Below are 18353 nucleotides of genomic sequence, written 5' to 3'. Positions count from 1 at the left end.
TTAGCAGCATGCCCAGTCTTTTTTGACAACATATCTTAAAATATCTGAAATTCAAAAAATTTAATTTGAGTTATAAGTTGTAACCCAGCTCATACATAGCTGTTTTCTAGAGCTGTGAAACTACGAGATGGTAAAGCACCTTATCAAGGTGTTGCAGTTATCTCTGCCTCCATCTTTCAGAGTTAAAGAAATATAAAAGGTGCTCTTCAAGAGAGAGACTATGATGATGGAACATGAAATTATTACCTCAAGAGCACCCTGCAGACCTGTGGCATAAATTCATGGCAAACACAATGTAGTGTTCTGCACAACTCTGCCTCTCTCACTATCCTGGACACATTTTTATTTTGAGCAGAAATGATGGTACTCAAATCTAGGAGTCCCTGCAAAACATTTTCTACATCAGTTTTCTTCTACTCTGTCCAGACAGAAATACTAATTTTTTAGTTCTCCACCATTCTCAAAATCATATTTCTTACAGCCATTGCCTTTATGGATCAAGCACAATTTCTGCTAATTGTAATTTTTTGAAATAATATTAGAATGACTTCTTTAACATTATAGAAAGGGATCTACTTTAGACTGTTTCATTCCTCTGATTAGTAGATATTTGAAACTAGTATGTCACTACATTTCTCTTAAGTCTGTTAGTTTAGACTATCTTACAAATTAGTCAAAACCAGATCTGAGTCGAGTTTCACCTATCTCATTGTCAGGGAGCAAAGTCAGAGCAGGTAACAGAGGGTTTCCAGATGGAAGAGACTGGCAGTGGCCTCCAGAACAGCAGAAAAAGAAGCACAAACTGTTACTTGCCCCCTACAAGTGCCTTCCTTGGACTTGAGATGAAATATTCCCCAGCGAGCTTCTCACAGCCTTCAGTGCTCCTGAAGACAGCATGAGTGTCTCACTGGCCTACAAACCTTGGCAGCCCTTTCCAGGGGTGTAAGAGGGTTTGGGTAAGAAGGTTTTAAACAGTGCAAAGTTTAGCCAAATGTTACTTTACAAAACTGTCAGATTCCTTTGCTGACAGCTGCTATGCCAGGATTTTGGGGGCCTTACTTATAACAACATTTCCTGCTGTACTTCTTATTCATAACAAGAGTCAACATGAATTATTTACCTTTAAACTCATTGTCTTTTCACTGACATCTTATTCCTCTAGGAGACAATGATTATTTTGGCTCAGAAATTGAGATGTAGGCCATCATTCCTTACCAGGGGTTTCTTGTAAAATTTCAGAGAAGGCTGTAAAACCAGCTGTGTCATACTGCGGTCTCACAATTTGCATATCTCTGTAGGAACTCACTCACTGTCGCTTTGAATCTTCTTCATTTTGTCAGTTGCATCTGATCTGGGTCACCACTGAGTATATTGGAGAAAGCCCAGGACACCCAGTCTGCCTGTCTGGTCATATTAATCACAAACTAGTGATCTTTCATTTCTTACCTGATGCTGCAATCCAGATATACCATGCCTTCCTGATGCAGCTGACACTTTGGATGTTGTTCAGAAAGTGGCATTTTGAATGCTGACAATCTCAGATTGTTGTATTTTCAGCACTTAGCTGGAAATTTAGCTGTAGAAATTACAAAAGCATTAAAAACATAATTTTGGTAATGCAAGACATCCTCATATGCACTTCAACCTATTTTGAGAGGTGTGATTCTTCCCCAAGTGATCTGCTCATCCTGTAAGTTTCCATTAATTTTATTCAAGCTCAAAATGATTAATAGAAAAGATTAAAAAAAAAGTGGAAAGGTGGTGAAATTGCCCATTAACCTTTTGTAATCACAGTTCCTCCATATATCTGGCTAGCAGCATTTTCCCAATGGTAAGCACTGCTTTGTGCGATTCCTGTTCCTCTCTTACTCTGAAACTCTTGGGTTTTCTTCTGTATTACCTGTTCACTAGTGCCAGTTCAGTAGAGGGTGGTGATGTGAAGCAGACCACAAAACCACTTTTTTGGCCATTTTTATTTTGGCTGGATCAGTTCCCTGATCCTTCTTACAGCAGTACCCCATGAGCAACACTGCTGTCACAGCAGGAGGGGTGGTTTGCTATAATACAGGAGAGGAACAAGCATCTGAGGGCAGGAATATTCTCTAATGCAGTGTAACAGATCATCCTGATTTTAAAAAAACATTTTAATCACTGCCTTATAAAAACTGTATGGAAGAAAATCTACTCCTGCTACTACAGGTTAGAACCATGCAGTAAACTGGCTAGGGAGGAAGAGATTTTGGTGGTTAGAATTGCACTTTGAGTTTAAATTTGCTATCTTGTCTTTCTCACTGTGATAGCTACCTCTTCTTATCCTTCTGTATACTACTCAATTGTCCTTGTGTCCAGAAAACTTTTTTTTTACACCAAACTCTGTACTGATTCACATTTAAGGCACTATCCAAAGTCATCTGTCTATGCAAAATTTTGTCCTTAATTTTCTTTCACTCAAAAAGTTGCTTAATACTTTGAGAAAGTAGGCCGAGTTTTCTGCATCTGAATTTAATTTTGCACAGAGGATATAAAAACTGGCCTGTAAGCTTGCAGATTTATCGCCAATTTGTGTTTGTAAAACATTTTGACATCCTTGAATAAACAGGTGCAGAAATGCTGTATAAAATAAATCAGGGATTGGATGGTGATTTTAAAATCTCAGGAGCACTGTATAAGCCATGGCACAATATCCATAAAGACTACTGAATATCAAAACACATCTTTCTATTCTTATATTCACCTCAAAACTCTTCACTGGGCAGATAGAAAGCAGGCAAACACCCATTTTCCCCCAAGATGAATGTTGCATTTATAACAAGAAAAAAGAACTTGCTACTTTTTAAATCTGTTTAAACATTTCTTAGAATTTAGATTTTCTAATTAAAATTAAGTGCAATTATGGAATGACGTTTTCTTTGCATGCATGTCAGGATAACGTTAACACATTTTTGTTTTTTTTTTTTTAAAAAAAGAGACTAATACATTGAGTCAGAGATTATACATCCAGTTAAATGTTTCACTTTTTAAATTATTGACAGGGTTTAAAAACAAGTGATATTATGGAGAGTGACCCTTGCTAATGAGCAGAGGAACTTTTTGTAGCAAAGGAAGAAGAACATAGAGAGTAGAAAGGAAGCTAAAAAATGATGACAATCTTCCTCTCAATCATGCATTTAGCTCTATTCCTGCAACATACTTTTTTTCTTAAAGGGGAGGGAATCTGGGTTTGCCTGATGGCAAGTTCAACAGCTTGAAACTTATGAATCCAAAGGCCATTTAGGCTATGAGGGGAAAATTCAGGGTAGAAATACACCAACTAATGAAAAAAGGTTGTTAATACCAATGGATCATACAACTGTGATTTGCAAGTTTGTGGTTACAGAGGCAACCCCCTGCCAGGACTATGCTCTGGAGGCAGCCGCAGACAGGGTGGGGCATGGCAGTTGTGCACTGAGGAGAACACCACTGCAGCCAGGCACGGGGAGACAGTTTCATTTCAGTATAAACAGGTGCACACTCGAATTCTGAATGCTCTGGTTCATGATTAGATCAAATTCAACATAGAAAAATGAGACTAGACATGCTTTGGGTCTTATGGTAGAATTTTCAGAAAAGTAATGAAAAGAATTAAATACAAATAGGAACAGTTTAGTGCTTCTTTAAAACTACATGATTTTATGGCACCACTGGCTAACTTTTATGAATTTTTAGTTACACATTTAACTGTCACATTTTCCAAAATCATATTAGCATACTCACTTTCAAAGGAGACAACTGATTCTCAGCATGCTTCCTTTGTGCATACCAAAACACAGAATCACAGAATTGTCTAGGTTGGAAAAGACCTTGAAGATCATCCACATCAACTGTACAGTGCAATGAATTATATTTTTAGGACAATTAATAGACAAGTGAGTGGGGAATCCTACAAGCTGCTTCTGAGGATTTCTTAGGACCCTTTGATATAACTTAAGAATCAAGTGATTCAGTGCGGCGGAGTAGATATGAAACGTGTCATGCATTGCCTTGAATGAAATAAGAAGAATAAGGGAGCAGATGTTTTTGGTCTTGGGTTTGGGAGTGAGGCTGGGTCAATCTTACCTCTGTTTTCCTCTAGTAAAAGGGAAATGAGTGATTCTTTTTTTGGTATGTCTCCAGCTTCTGACAACTGTCTGGTCAGGGACCGAAGCAGGCTATTCTCTGCTTAGGAATGATAGACACCTCATTTACTTTCTTTATCATCCATGCACAAGATGTAAGCTAGAAGTAGTCACCTGTCATGCCTTTTCATATCTTCTCAAGTCTTTGATTGGTGACCTGCCAAATGCCAGCTAGATTCAAAGATTTATTTTTAAACTTGGTTCCCCCTGTTTAAGTACGTTATCAATTACCTGACGCTTGAAGCAGAGACTTTGTTGTGACAGATCTGGACTTCTATTCATACCAAGCAGAAGAATTTTACACTCCTTTAGCAATGAAGACCTTTTAGTTACTTTCTCTACTATGATAACAAACAAAAAAAACCAAACAAAAAAAAAAAAAGCCAACATTTAATACCATTAAATTAATTATTTTCACCTATCATCCTCTTTTCTATACAAATTAGTATGACTACAGTATGAAAACACAGAAGCTGGCTTTTAAGCATACATTTTTACTTCTGCATATAAAAGTTCAGTTCCTCACTAAGTCATACAAAGTATTCCAAATTATAAGATCCTACGTTTAGGTATCTGATTGACTGCCACATTAAAGATCTGCTTCTCTGCAAAAAATATTCCCTGCTTTTTAACAGATTATTACATGAAATCTAGATACTAATGATCACATATACATCTAACAACTCTCTACTTTAAAAAAAAAAAAGACTGTTTTAACATTAACTTACTATGTAAATTATGTTCCTGATGAATGCTGGAAATCTCGTGGGTTCTTTGCTTAAAAACATTTAAAAGCATTTTCTCCCTTGAAATATGAATTAAACTCAGGAAACTTTAACAAAAATATGTGCAAATAGCTTACCAAATACCCAGTCATTCCTATCTGAATAAATCATGATTTCCTAGTAAACTGAGAAAACTACATGAATCAAAGTCTATGATGACTCACCAAAATTTAAATACCTTAGGTCTTGAAAAGTTACTGAATATTCTATTGTGACTACCAAGTAAATGCCCTTAAATTCAGTAATTATTAAGGCATTAATATATAGTACCATAATTTAATCCATTGGATTTTATTCAATCAGGCAGATCTCTATTCCTGGTAATGATACTACTCACTGCCTGGTGCCATTACAGCATTTCTTTTAAAGATATAGGTGGAGTTTTGTATTTTTATTACTTTCTCATTTGATTTTGGTTGCTTGTTTAATTGTGCTTCTTTCTGAGAGTAAGCTAAACCTTGTAAAGGTCATAATTTAAGATCATTAATTGATTAGGTTTTTGCATATCAGCTAGAGACTTTGTATATAGCCCAGTATTTTTTCCTTGCAGCCTACCCACATTGGGTTGAGAAACTTAATGACACTCAGTTAGACAGTGGAGATCAGCTCCGATGGGAATGTAAAGCCACTGGAAAGCCAAGGCCCACATATCGTTGGCTGAAAAACGGAGTTCCTCTCTGGCCACAGGTACATTAGATGAAGAGTCACCACTATGTTGCATGTTTCTCCTTTCATACAGATAAAGTCAGTTAAAGAAAGTACTAAAGAGTACCTCAGAAATGATTGCTTTCTGTGTTAGTTCCTTAAGTGTTAGTATACAGACTATGCATGTCCCCTCTGAATCATTTCAAGAAATGTAAAATTGTAGTTTTAATTACAATCAGTATTATTACATCAGTAATTCGCTGTAGTTCAGAAATATTTGAGAGACAGGACCACCTGAGCTGTGTCTGCAACAGCATCTGCAGTTGTACTATAACGTACATCTAAGCAATCTCCAGTATGTTTGTGTTTTCTTTTAGATAGTAGTATTATGCCATTTGTATCTATTTTTTTTTCTGTATAAGAAGTAACAACTCAAAGAAGTGCTATATTTGCTGAGTCAGATTCCTTCATACTTCCCCCAGGGTTATTTACCATGTTTTGTTGGTACATAATCATACTCTACAAAACACTAGCAAGCTAATGTAAGAGATGCAATGACTATTAATGTATTGTCATCAGCTTTTCACTCTGTTAATTCCCTGCAAGTAACAGAACTCACCATCAAGACCATTAAAATCTTCCATATAAGACTCCTAGAATGTAAAGACTTTAACTACAGTCACCTGATATATTTTAGAATTAGATCTAGATAAAATTCTCTTTTCCTTTCAAAAGACCATTCATGGCATGGCCTGCCTTTTATTTCACTTTGTTCGGTTTCTCTCACCGAATCATCATGTCAGCCCACATCATGTGGGGTTTTGCCTAACATTTTTCCATTTCTATAGTCTCAAATTATTTAAAGAAAAGTTTTAAAATCTATTTGATACATTTTTCCAGATTAAAATAAAGCTGTTCAATTCTGGGAGAAAATATCTCCGTTTGTAAATAAATTCACAGAATGGATTTATGAATATAAAAGATTTAATGTCTTTCTTTTCAGTGAATGTCGCTTCTCTCTGTGAACATCAACCAATTATGCAAACAATGAGAAAGAAAACATAAACACAGTTTATTTTTGAAGCTGTGAGGCATTGAAAATAAGGTTATATGCCTTTACTTTATCCATTTCCGCCTTTTTAAATGGAGCTATTAGTCCTGAAATTGAAGCAATTTAAATATCTGTACTTTTTGGTTTTCTGATTTTCCAAATCATTAGTTGCACCAGGCTCTGAAATTTCAAATTAAATTTCAGTTTAAAATGGGGGCTTACAACAGAGAGAACTTTTTTCAGTTTCCTCTGCATTCCCAAACACTTTATCCTTTATCAATTTTTAATTAAACCTACAACAACTGTAATAATGAAACCCAGAGATGTTTTAAAGCAGTTCAAATTGTTCATTATACAGTTCCATGAAGTGCACATTTCCATAAACAGCTATTAATGCCCCTTCTCTTCCAGTTGTGGTAATTATTTTCTACTAGTGACCTTTCAAATAAGAAATTTGCACTAATGATGAAGGCGATTACACCCTTTTATTCTTACTCATGCAAGCAATCTTTTATATTTATGAAAATAGTACCATGACTAAAACCAAACATTTGCTAGAGATGTGAAGATCATCAGATATGTTACACCCACAACTGACTTCTTGCCTCATTAAAGTTCCCAAGATGAACTGCTTCCAAAAATCATGTAAGGGTAATAGCAGACAAACAAGGAAACAGACAAAAGCAAGCCTTGGAGACAGTGAACTTGCACTAAAAATATTTAACTTTAAATATTTTTGGAGTTTTTTCTGCCCTCCCCCTCATCTGTTTTATTCTTGTCATTCCTTACATCACAAGAAAAAGTAACCCCAAGGAAATTAGTTGCTCAGTTTTGTTTTAGCTTAATAATGTCTTTTGTCCCTTTGCCTTAAGGTAATAGTACAGCAAATTTCCAGTGCCTGTTTGCTTTTACACTTTTTTCTTTTTTTTTTTTTTTAATTCCATTACAGAGCAGGATTGAGATGGTTAATGGTGTTCTGATGATCCACAGTGTGAATGTCTCAGATGCTGGAATGTATCAGTGCTTAGCAGAGAATAAGTATGGCACCATTTACGCCAGTGCCGAGCTGAAGATTTTAGGTGAGTATTACTGAAAATGAACAGACTGCCCTTTTTCTTCCCTCTGATAATTACATTTGTTCTTGGTCCGTTACGATAAGGAACAGCTTCTGCCAGTCCAGACTTAGCACAGCAGATAAAAGAGGGTGTGTGGCTGGGTCCTTTGCTGTTGGAGAGAGCACAAATTCTACTGTTAACTGAAAATTTTCTTTCATAAATTACTGACTTAGTTACATTTTGTGACTCTTTCTCATATAAGGCTATTTCAGTTCAAATAAATGGAAAAAAAAATTTTTATTCCCTCAGAAAAAAGTGTGGGAGAAGAATATGAGAGAAAGTAAATATATTTTAGTCTCTGCAAAAATTAAATTATTATTTCTACCAAGGCCATTATTCAAAGGTAATTAAGCATGGTCTCGGTTTTAAAGGTGTAAAACTTTCCTATGAAGTCACCAGAATTGATCGAATACTGGAAATTACATACTTGAGCTAATAACATCCATAGTAAAGCAAATACACTAGATAGTGTTACCTGGAAATGCAATAAAAAAATCTATTATTCAAAAGTTGAAGTGGAGAGTTAATGAGGCAAAACTTGAAGCATGTCTTTCCAACACACTAGTTTTCCTTAAAGCAAGCTGTGGTAACACACAATGGAACAATTGTGGTAAGAGAACTTCCATCGTATTAAGTGAGACAGACTTGTAAGAGTCTCATGATCTTTATATTAGAGTATGGTATAGCTGAAAAACTGGTGTCTCTCAAATTCCACAACCATGTCAGAGATGAGAAGTCTCTGCACTGCTCAGACCTCGCAAGTTTCAAAACTGCACCTGGGAATCATTCTTGTAAACTCCCAGTCAGATGAACAGTAAAGCTGAAGTTACTGAAATAATATACTACATTTGACCTAAGATTTACTTCCTCTGAAGAATAGCCTATCTAGTACATTTCCACTGTTTCTTACCTATCAACATTAGAATTTCACCGAGTACTCTTCAAAATTATTCTGTCTCGACATAAATTAAAACCGTCAGTGGTTGCTCTCTTTCCATCACTTTCCTTTGTCAGTTGTGATTCAGTCAACAAAGAGATCCCTGTTGGTTACAACATTCTCCTGATCTTTTTTATATGATCTGTTTTTATAAAATAGGTATACCTATTATATCACGTAGTTGTACGCTTTCTTTGATGTTCTCTAATAACAGAAATGGACATTGTATGTTGCTGCAGTAAAATCAGCCTTTCATTTTGTCACTTGTGAAATTGTACCCCTGTTAAATTTTCACCATAATGTTGCATTAAACAAGAAGTTGTGTTTAATTTTCTGGATTATTAAAGGGAAAAGAACAGAATAAATAGTCCATATAAATAGCTCTGGTATGAAAATTACCCAAAATAATATCAGGAAATTCATATGTATTTGAAGCAATGGAGTATATTATGTTCCTATATGTGTAGCTGAGGGGGCTTTGGTTTTGCAAAGCTAGTTCAAGAAAAACACAAACAAATGAGATTACTTAAGAACAACTCTCCTTTTTTGGTGTAAAATTAAATACATTTATTACCTTAGCTGATGTGTTGTAATCAATGGGACATCTTGAAAAGTGAAATACTAATAACAAGACATGGTTAAATATCTTCTATTAAGAAGTTGTACTTTTAAGTTCCCAGTTTTCAGACAAATATAAAAAGGGAAAGCAATAAAATTTCTCTGAAAGTAATACTTTTGTAAGATAATTTGGAATGTTGTGGAATTTAAACTTATTTTCATTTTAAACTATTTACTTCTAATATCTATGAAATCCAAAAATTTTGGAAAAGGTGTACCTACATCAACTATAGCAATTTCTAAAGCTGTGGGATTTCACAAGCAATCATGCTTTAGCATGCTGATGTGAAGGACAGTCACTAATTCATAACTAGATTAAGTTATAGACCTGTCATTTAGTCTTGGCGGCTGATTTCAAATATTTTTTAAAATTCCATCTAATCTGCAATGTAATAGTTTCCAAACCAAAAATGGAGTTTCTATCCACAAAATGAGATCTGTTTTTCTAATCTTTTATTAGTAAGTAATGAAATAGGAAGCTGTGATTGTTCTCTGTAGAGTTAACATACTTCTTTTTAACAGCTTCAGCTCCCACTTTCCCACTAAGTCAAATGAGGAAAACAATAGTTATTACCAAGGGCCAAGAAGTTGTCATTGAGTGCAAGCCACAAGCCTCTCCAAAGCCAACTATCACTTGGAAGAAAGGAGACAAAGCATTAAGGGAGAGTAAGAGGTCAGAAGCCTGTTTGGTAAACTAAATATTATGTTTTCATGTTTGATTCTGTGATATGATATGAAAATACAGCAAGTGACAAGAACATGCATATGTTAGCATGGGTATGGCATAATTATATTGTCAAGCTGATTTGTTTGACAGTAGAGACTTTATTGTTTCCACAATTTTGAAATGAAAAATCTTAAAATTGCTCAGAGATGCAAACAGATGTTCTAATTTTGCTTTTTTTCTCTATTTTCTGTTACTCGTTTCAAAAATGTTTCAGTTACACTGTAGAGACACGACAAATTTAGCGTATGAGAGTATTAAAAGCATAGAAGCTGAAGCAGACAGGACCACATTAAATATCAAATGTGCTTATTCATTTGAAATAATTTTAAAAGGCAGATTTGCAGCTTGATCACAATGGAAGTCTGTCTAAGAATAGCTTTAAAATGATTCAGAGGAGAAAAATACGATTCCATTATAGCATTTAATTATAGACGTAATTTCTGCACTCAGCAGCACAGCTGTTGAACAGAATATGTTTGATTAAATAAGTCCCGTCCAGCTCTGTACATTAAACACAGTTTAAGCACTGCAGGTTAAATGTCAGTTGTAATTGCATTTTATAAGATTGCACGTCTGTACACTAGAACAGCTTTGCCACCATCCACATCCTCTTTAAGTACACAAAGCAATCTTATCTTCTGTCTGGTAACGTGTGTGAAGAAAACACATAAACTGACTTGTGCGGCATTAGTCAAAAAGATAAAAGCAAAGCATTTTTGTTCATTTCTGCAATGCTGATGAACGCAGTAGAGTGCATCTGTCCTTGTTAGCTGCAAAAGCCATTTCATTCAGGTGAGTTTTATTTTCATCTCACACCATTTGTTTTGTTTTCACACTGAAAAATCAGTAACTTTTTATGCCATATTGGCTGTTTGGGAGGGCAGAGCAAAACAGCATTATATAACATTTTACTAACAGGTATGAGTTGTATAGTACTTATTGACAAGATATCTCAGAACAATATTCAAAAATGTCAATAATATCAAATATGTTGAGACTGATGCCTCTACACTGTAGCTACACAGATAACTGTTTTCACAACATGACATTCTCCTCTCATCTCCACAAAACTCACTGCGGTTTCTCTGATCACCATATTTAAATCATATTTTAATCCAAGACCAGTAAAGAGTTTTGGTTATGCCTTGATGTCTATCCAAAAATAGCCTAACTCTGAAGTTAAAATCTCATAAAAATAAGATCTTGAGCTACATTTTTGGTATTTACTGCTTTTGATATTTGCTCATTTTGACAGAGACTGGAATGGGAAATGATGAAACATGGAAGATAAAAAGATTGTTGAATTATTTCAAATTTTGGAAAGACTTGGGTTGGGTTCAACTTAATTTTTAGTTGGTTGTTCAGGCAGAATCTTGTGTCGTTCAGAGCAGTTCCCCTTCATCTGCTCTTTATAGAGGGTGAAAGTGAGGTTTGGTTTCAAGGGAACTTAGTTCTGCCTCAACATACAGTATGCTTTAAACAAGAGTAATAGAGTCTGTTTGAAGAGGAAATGAGGAAGCCTATCGTGATTTTGGGAAAGAAAGTGTAAATCAATGGAGTTAGTATGTGTGTTTCCATTTTTTGGACACTGAACCATTGGAAGAGAACTGTGTAAAACTTTTTAAACTTCTTAAAAAAGGAATAATCTGACACGATTGAACACATTTATATACTTTAAAAATGGGCTTTCTTCATAGACTGCTGATAAAAATCCGAGGAAGAAAAAAAAATTAGGAACTGTCACGTGATGAGTTTGCAGAGAATGTTAAACCATCAAAGAATTAAAAAAAAAAAAAAGCAAAACCAAACCACACAAACAAAAAACAACCAACACCACATTCTGATTAAATAATTAGGAAGGGCAAGGATGGAAGAGCAGAATATATTTCTTTCTTTGTACCAAGTGCATGTTGTGTTTTATTTTTGCCAAGTCTGCCAGTTCGGGAAAGGGATTCACTCCATTCAGCCACATCTGTAAGAAAAGTCTCAATACAGGAGAGACATTCCCTCTACGGAGAAGAAGAAATTCCATTAACTAGTGGGTCTGCTATCATCTAGTCCACCTTTTACAAGTTGTGTTGCCTCCTCAGGTGTGCCTCCATACAACCAAAATCTGGTTTTGGTGAAGTTTCTGAAATATTCCAATCAGATACTTCCTAACCTGCAAGCAGACCCTCATTTACTATTTTAGCATCAGTTTCTAAACAAGACTCAGACCCAGACCATTCAGACCAGAAAGCCAGTCAGGAGCTTTTTTCTCATTAAAGATTTTTTATTAAACTTATGTATCAAGCTAAAAGAAGGCAACAAAAGTGATATTTAATAAAATTATTTTATGTAGACAGTAAACTTTATAATACACAGTAGAATAGACTGGAATCTGTTATTAGTTACATCAACATAAATCAGGAGTAATGTTAATAAAGTCAATGATTAAATTATGGACAAATATTTTTTACAAATCCTTCCTGTGTTCAGGTTTCTGCAAATTGTTTTCTAATAATTTACTACTGCACAAATTTTTGAGCCATTACTCCATAAGGTGTAATCTCTGTTTCATCACTTTATTAGTGTCATCTACCTTTCTTGTCTAGATGTCCCTGTAGTAATGACTAGAGCTGGTTTAAACAGACATGCTTGAGGAGTCATAGGTATTAAAAAGCATTATAAGTCTTTGTTCATCTGGTTTTGTTCTTTCTCCTACATCTAAAATATTATTGTAATTAAACTTCTATTGAATTTTCACTCTAGCTCATTTCTATTACATATCCATTAATTACAGTTAATATAAAATAATGCAAAAGCACTCTAGCAGTGCAAAGGGTTCTATTCAGTCCCTATTTTTTTTTCTCCATTCAGAACACCAAGAAGTTAAAGAAAATAGCACAATTTAACCAATAAATGGGTAACTGAGAAAGCAGGACTTTTATAGTGACAGTTTTGTCCTGCTTCATTTTACTTTTGCTCCTTTTCCTTTTGAAGCTTCTCAAATAACAATGCTTATTTTATCAATGTTTCTTGAGTATCCCAACTTGTGGGCAGATTAATATTTAATCTAAGAAAAATCTAAATACAGTGATGTCTAAACATATGTGTATGCATTGGTAATATAGTTCAGTGTTTGTTGACTGCTCCCTTTCCATATGGCACAGTGTAAGCTTTCTCCTTCACATAACAGAACAAGATTTTCAGAAAAACATTAACAGTCTCTGAAGGTCAGATTCACAATAGATCACCATGAGCAGGACAACAGTGACAGTCTCTCAGTGGCCATTGTGTAATTGCTCATATTCATCCACCTAGGTCCAAGGCTACCTTTGCCTGAGGATCTAAACATATTAAGTATTTCTGCGAGGAAATAAATAGTAACAATAGTCCACCTGCCACTTCAATTCAGCCACTTTTCCTATGAAGCAATTAGTTTCCTTCATTCCACTTCTGTCTGAAGGGGTTTTGGAGATAAGGTGAAGAGAACTTGGCAGATTAAGCAGCAGAGGGTCCTGGCCTGGGTTTGACCATGACCAGGACACAAACCACCAACCCTGTTCCTGTAGTAGGTGTCATGGTGGAGTTTTTATTGATTGCAAGTGGGTAAAACCTTTTTATTCCATTTTCTTTGAATGATATCAAGGAATCACAGAACAGCTGAGAGTGGCAGGAGCCTCTGAATATCACATGGTCCAACTCCCCTGATCAAAGGAGGGTCAGCTAGAACAGGTTGCTCAAGATAATGTCCAATCAGGTTTAAAGGATGGAGACAATGCAACCTATCTGGGAAACTTGTTCCTATTCCAGTTAATCAGTAAATGCAGTAAAAAATAAAGATATTCTTATGCTTAAATGGAATTGCATGTATTTCAGTTTGTGCCCATCACTGGGCACCACTGAGAAGAGTCTGACTCTGTCTGCTTACTCCCTCCCATCAGTAAGCATATCAGTTGCTCAGTGTGTCAATAAACTGGGAGGCTCTGATCTATAACAAATATGGCTATATAACAAATTAATATCAACGCTTCTTTCACAACACATGAAATTCTCTATTCATATCTGCCCCAAACCTGCTTGGTCAAAACTCATAAAACGGACATGTCACTTACTCGTGCAAAACCTGCCCAGTGTGTATTGCCATGTAGCAAAGTTACAGTCTGCTTGATATTTTCTTAATTTACTGTGTGCCTTACCTAAGGTCATTGGGGCTGATTTGCAGCTGTAGAGAAGCCTGTAGAAGCTGTGCATTGAACAATGAAGTATTGGATATTAATAGCAATTGCTCTGACAGTCAGACTTTAAATATCATAAATAAAATTAGTGAATACTGAAAATAGGGAAACATGAACATTTGTGAACGTATCAGGCACTAACAACATAGCTAAATATTGATGAATGTTGCAGTCTGAGCCCAGAGGGCAACTGAGCACCATGCAGACACTCACTCACCCCTACCCCTTCAGGAATAGGAAGGAGAAAATAAATCATATCTTAAATATGTTATCGCAGAGATGCAGCCACCATCACTAGTTGGTTCAGCCTTGGACAGAGATGAGTCTGAGTTGGAGCTGGGGGAGCTTTGAGCAGCTTCTCACATGGGCCACCACTGTAGCCTCCTCCCCTGCTACCAAAAACCACCACCACACAAACCCAGCACGATGAGGAAATTCTGTCTTCACAGTCATGTGGATATAAAATTTCTAGCCGCACATCAACCTATGAAGAACAGGAAGACACTAAACAGTACTCACTGAGTGAGAGTCATTGCCTATTGGTACTAAATTAAGAATAAATCCACTGGAGGGGACAAAGTGTTCAAACTGTGTGTAACATAATACATGAGGGAGTGAACTGAGGCTGCTAAAGTTTTGCCTTTGCCTAAGTTTGCATAATTTCATGTTCTTTCAGTTATGTTTCTCTAATATTCAGCAGCTGTGAAAGAAGTCAGAGAAGAGACATCTTGTATGGGGACATTAAATTCCAAGTACTAATAGAGGATTGCTAGACAGAGAGACAGGGAAGCCTGAGACTATTGCCTTTTACTTACCTTCAGGTTAATGAGTACATCTTTGAACTACAGAAGTAGCTGTCCTGTATGCCTAGATATTCCATCCGTCACCCTTTGCTATGCAATTAGTGGAAACACATAGAGCACTTAAATCTAAAAATATCATCATTCAAAAACTTAGAAATGGACATGTTTTTATATTCTTCTGGTCTCTCAGACTCCTTCATTTTCAGTTTTGACAGGTTCTTATTATAGTTTTACTCTTCACTCTACTATATTTAAGGATCTATCAGTGTTTCCATTGTAAGTTCCTGTTTTAATGGCTTTATAGCTCGATTGCTATGAAAAAAATCAAAGGAGAAAAGAAAATGAAGTGTGTTTCAGAGAAGAAACAAGAAAAAAGATATATGAGTTTGCAGGTGAAATTTTATAAAGTGCTTTAGTTAGTGCATGTTGTGTTATGTTTTTAAATATGAACATGTATTTGTGCATAACAGAGGTATATATTATATGTTTTCTTCATAATCATGGTGGTAGCTTTCTAAAAGAATTTCAGTTCCATCTAACTGTGGTATGTAACATTTGTTTAAGCTGAAAACTGCACTGTGAAGGCAAAAAAATATATATGTAAGATGGACCAAAAATTACTCTGAACTGCAATTTTCATTTTGTCTATTGGTCCCTAAGTTTCACCAGGCTCAACATTTATGTGCCACAAACTTTCATTAATCTGTGTCATCAACCACACAGACAGCATAGTAGCTCACTCTACTATCCTTCTACTTATTGGTGAAAACACCACAAATTTTTTTCCCGGTAGTAAAGAAAGATTTTTCAGAATTAGTTCAACTATAGGAGCAGACTATTAAGAGTTTGAAGATTTTACTTTGTGTTCCCAGTTAAATATAGAAAGAAAATGGCCACTTATGAGTTTCAATTAGTTTAACAAATAGCATTTCCCACAGGCTACCAAATTAATTCTGTCATTGTATTCAAGGAAATTGATATCTACAAGATCCTCGATTACTTCTCTGAACTGAAACGTCCCAGACTTTCTTCCTAGGAATGCTATTCAGGACAATACTTTTTATTATATTTCCTTAATAAAGTACTTCATATACTGCTATACAGCTATTTAGGCACTTGCTGACTCTTTTTAGGGAAATAATGCTCAATTCTAATACAGAAGTGTATGTTTAGGTAGCAGTGCATTGAAGTATACACTGTTTTAGAAAAACATTCTCTTCTTCTCTCATTGGGTTGATGTTTGAAGATGTTTCACCATATCTTACCAATTTCCAATTCAAATAGGATTTAACAGTGTAAAAACAGATACGCAGTTCTCTACAACACCCTCCCTGGCCTCCAGCTGCTTCGCCAGCAGAGTACAAGTCTCGTATAATTACTCTGTAGTATCCATCAAGCGCATGTGGATGTTTTGGACCTCTTCAGGCACCTACAGACTAGGCACTAATACTTCGGGAGCTGAGTCCCACCTTGTGGGACCTTGCATGGCCTTGCTTTATGGTATTTCCATACAATTGCATTTCTTCATTTATTTTCTCAGTTACTGAGCTGTAAGTATCACATATACGTATCCATATTACATAGCCCTACTGAAAAGACAAAGTTGAAAAGCTCAACCTTTTAAAGTTGCTAACAACCACAACATACTTGATCTGCTGTATATGCCTTGACTATCTGCTTACACAACTCAACTAATTATCAGTTGGAAACTCATGAATTCTGATTTTAACTATGATTCATTTCTCTGCTGTTGTTATAAATGGCTGCCTGTTTGTTCACCACACAGGCAGAATATGACAAGTCATCAGTCACCTAAAGGTTTTTCTTTCCTTAAGGCTCGTCAGACTGTGACTTTCAGCATAATTTGTCCTTAATAGAAACTTCATCTAAAATTCTTGGGAATTTAAACACTTAACTTCATGCCACCAGCTGATCCCCAGATTCCCAAGTGACACTTTAATGATCAAAAAGAAGTGAAGAGAGAAAATGTTGAAGACATTAAGAAAGGGAAACTTCATGACAGAAACTCTTGTCTTCCTGAGAGAGTTCCACAAGTCACTTCTTTTCAATTTTTGCATAAATCATGGTCTAATTTAGCTGTGGCAGGCTCATAATGGGAATTAGAGATCTGGTTATAAAGTAGAAAAGGGAAACAATTATAACCTTGACTAAATAGTAAAAACAAATGGCAAGATCATCCCTTCACAAAAAAGCATCTTTGTCCAAAAGCATCACTGTTTTACTAATTGATCATATTACACAACATGAGTTTTGACAACACAATGAATTCAATCACTCTCCTAAACAACTCTTATTCTTTAAAGAAACAGTCCAGTATGCATCATGCCTGAAATGTTTCCTCCTCTGGATAACTCAGGAAAGAGATTTGGTTTTCTGTATCTATGGGTGCAGTTACATGTGGTTTCAGTGACAAACTACCGAAATTTTCTTCCCTCATCTCAGGCCTCTTGCATTACAGTGAAAAGATTTAGGGATCTGATACAGGTGAAAAATAGCCCCTCTCTTTCACCTCTCAGGTTATTTTTTTGCTAGATCATTTCCCTTGTCAGCTGGTCACACAGATGCAGACATGCTTGTGCCAAAGCAGCCCAGGAAGGATTGGAGTGACCGGTTGTGGACCAAGACAGGTGCCCACAGCAAAATAGTGAGAGTCCAGGGCAGCACGCAAGTCTCACATATTCCTGACTATATATGCGATACACCAGTTAGGGCAGATGATTTACCTACACAAGTAAATTGAAAGCTGCTGTGTAATGTTGCCTGGGATACAATCAGCTATGCTATTAAGCAGTTAGTCCCTGTCTGGGTTTTAGCCTGCATGAAGTAAGCTGTCCCCAAGTAGTCCTTAGGCATTTTAGGAGTTTGTGCATGCCAGCAAAGCTGGCGGTGTGCTGCCACCATTTTTAAACATTAACAGCATTTAATAGAGTGGAAACAGTTCTGTGATAGCTGGTTTCAATATATGAAAGTATGCCTACTTCTTTTCCTGATACAGAAATATTCACTGTTTAAATTGTGCAACACATGAGAGTCTTACCTCAGTCAGAATATCTGGGCATTATCACTCAATTAGTCACACTGAAATAGTGACAAGATAAATAATAATTACTGTTGTTCAGTGACTTGTTACCATATAACAATTAAATGTTTGAAATCTGTAGGCACCAAGTCTATTGTTAAATCAGGAGTTGATTTATTAATGTTAAAGAAGAAATTCTCAAGGCATCGTGGGAAATTTATTAAATTAAACGAGATTGTTTGGCTTGAGAAATCTTGT

At 35.8% G+C, this 18353-nt stretch overlaps 1 protein-coding gene across 10 annotated transcripts in view; it reads left to right on the top strand.

The window, feature by feature from the left end:
• The window catches only part of CNTN5 (contactin 5), a 670135-nt gene that overhangs the window by 528978 nt on the left and 122804 nt on the right, over window positions 1-18353 (top strand). For all 10 annotated transcript variants that reach the window (XM_074916722.1, XM_074916731.1, XM_074916703.1 and 7 more), the window contains 3 exons: window positions 5490-5626; window positions 7585-7714; window positions 9828-9978. In XM_074916722.1, the coding sequence (XP_074772823.1) occupies window positions 5490-5626; window positions 7585-7714; window positions 9828-9978 (418 nt within the window). The remainder of the gene's footprint in view (window positions 1-5489; window positions 5627-7584; window positions 7715-9827; window positions 9979-18353) is intronic.

The sequence above is a fragment of the Athene noctua genome, chromosome 1, assembly GCF_965140245.1.
Source record: "Athene noctua chromosome 1, bAthNoc1.hap1.1, whole genome shotgun sequence".
In the NCBI taxonomy this organism is placed as follows: Eukaryota; Metazoa; Chordata; class Aves; order Strigiformes; family Strigidae; genus Athene; species Athene noctua.
Note: the sequence above shows the minus strand (reverse complement) of the source record. Positions and strands in the feature narration are given on the sequence as shown.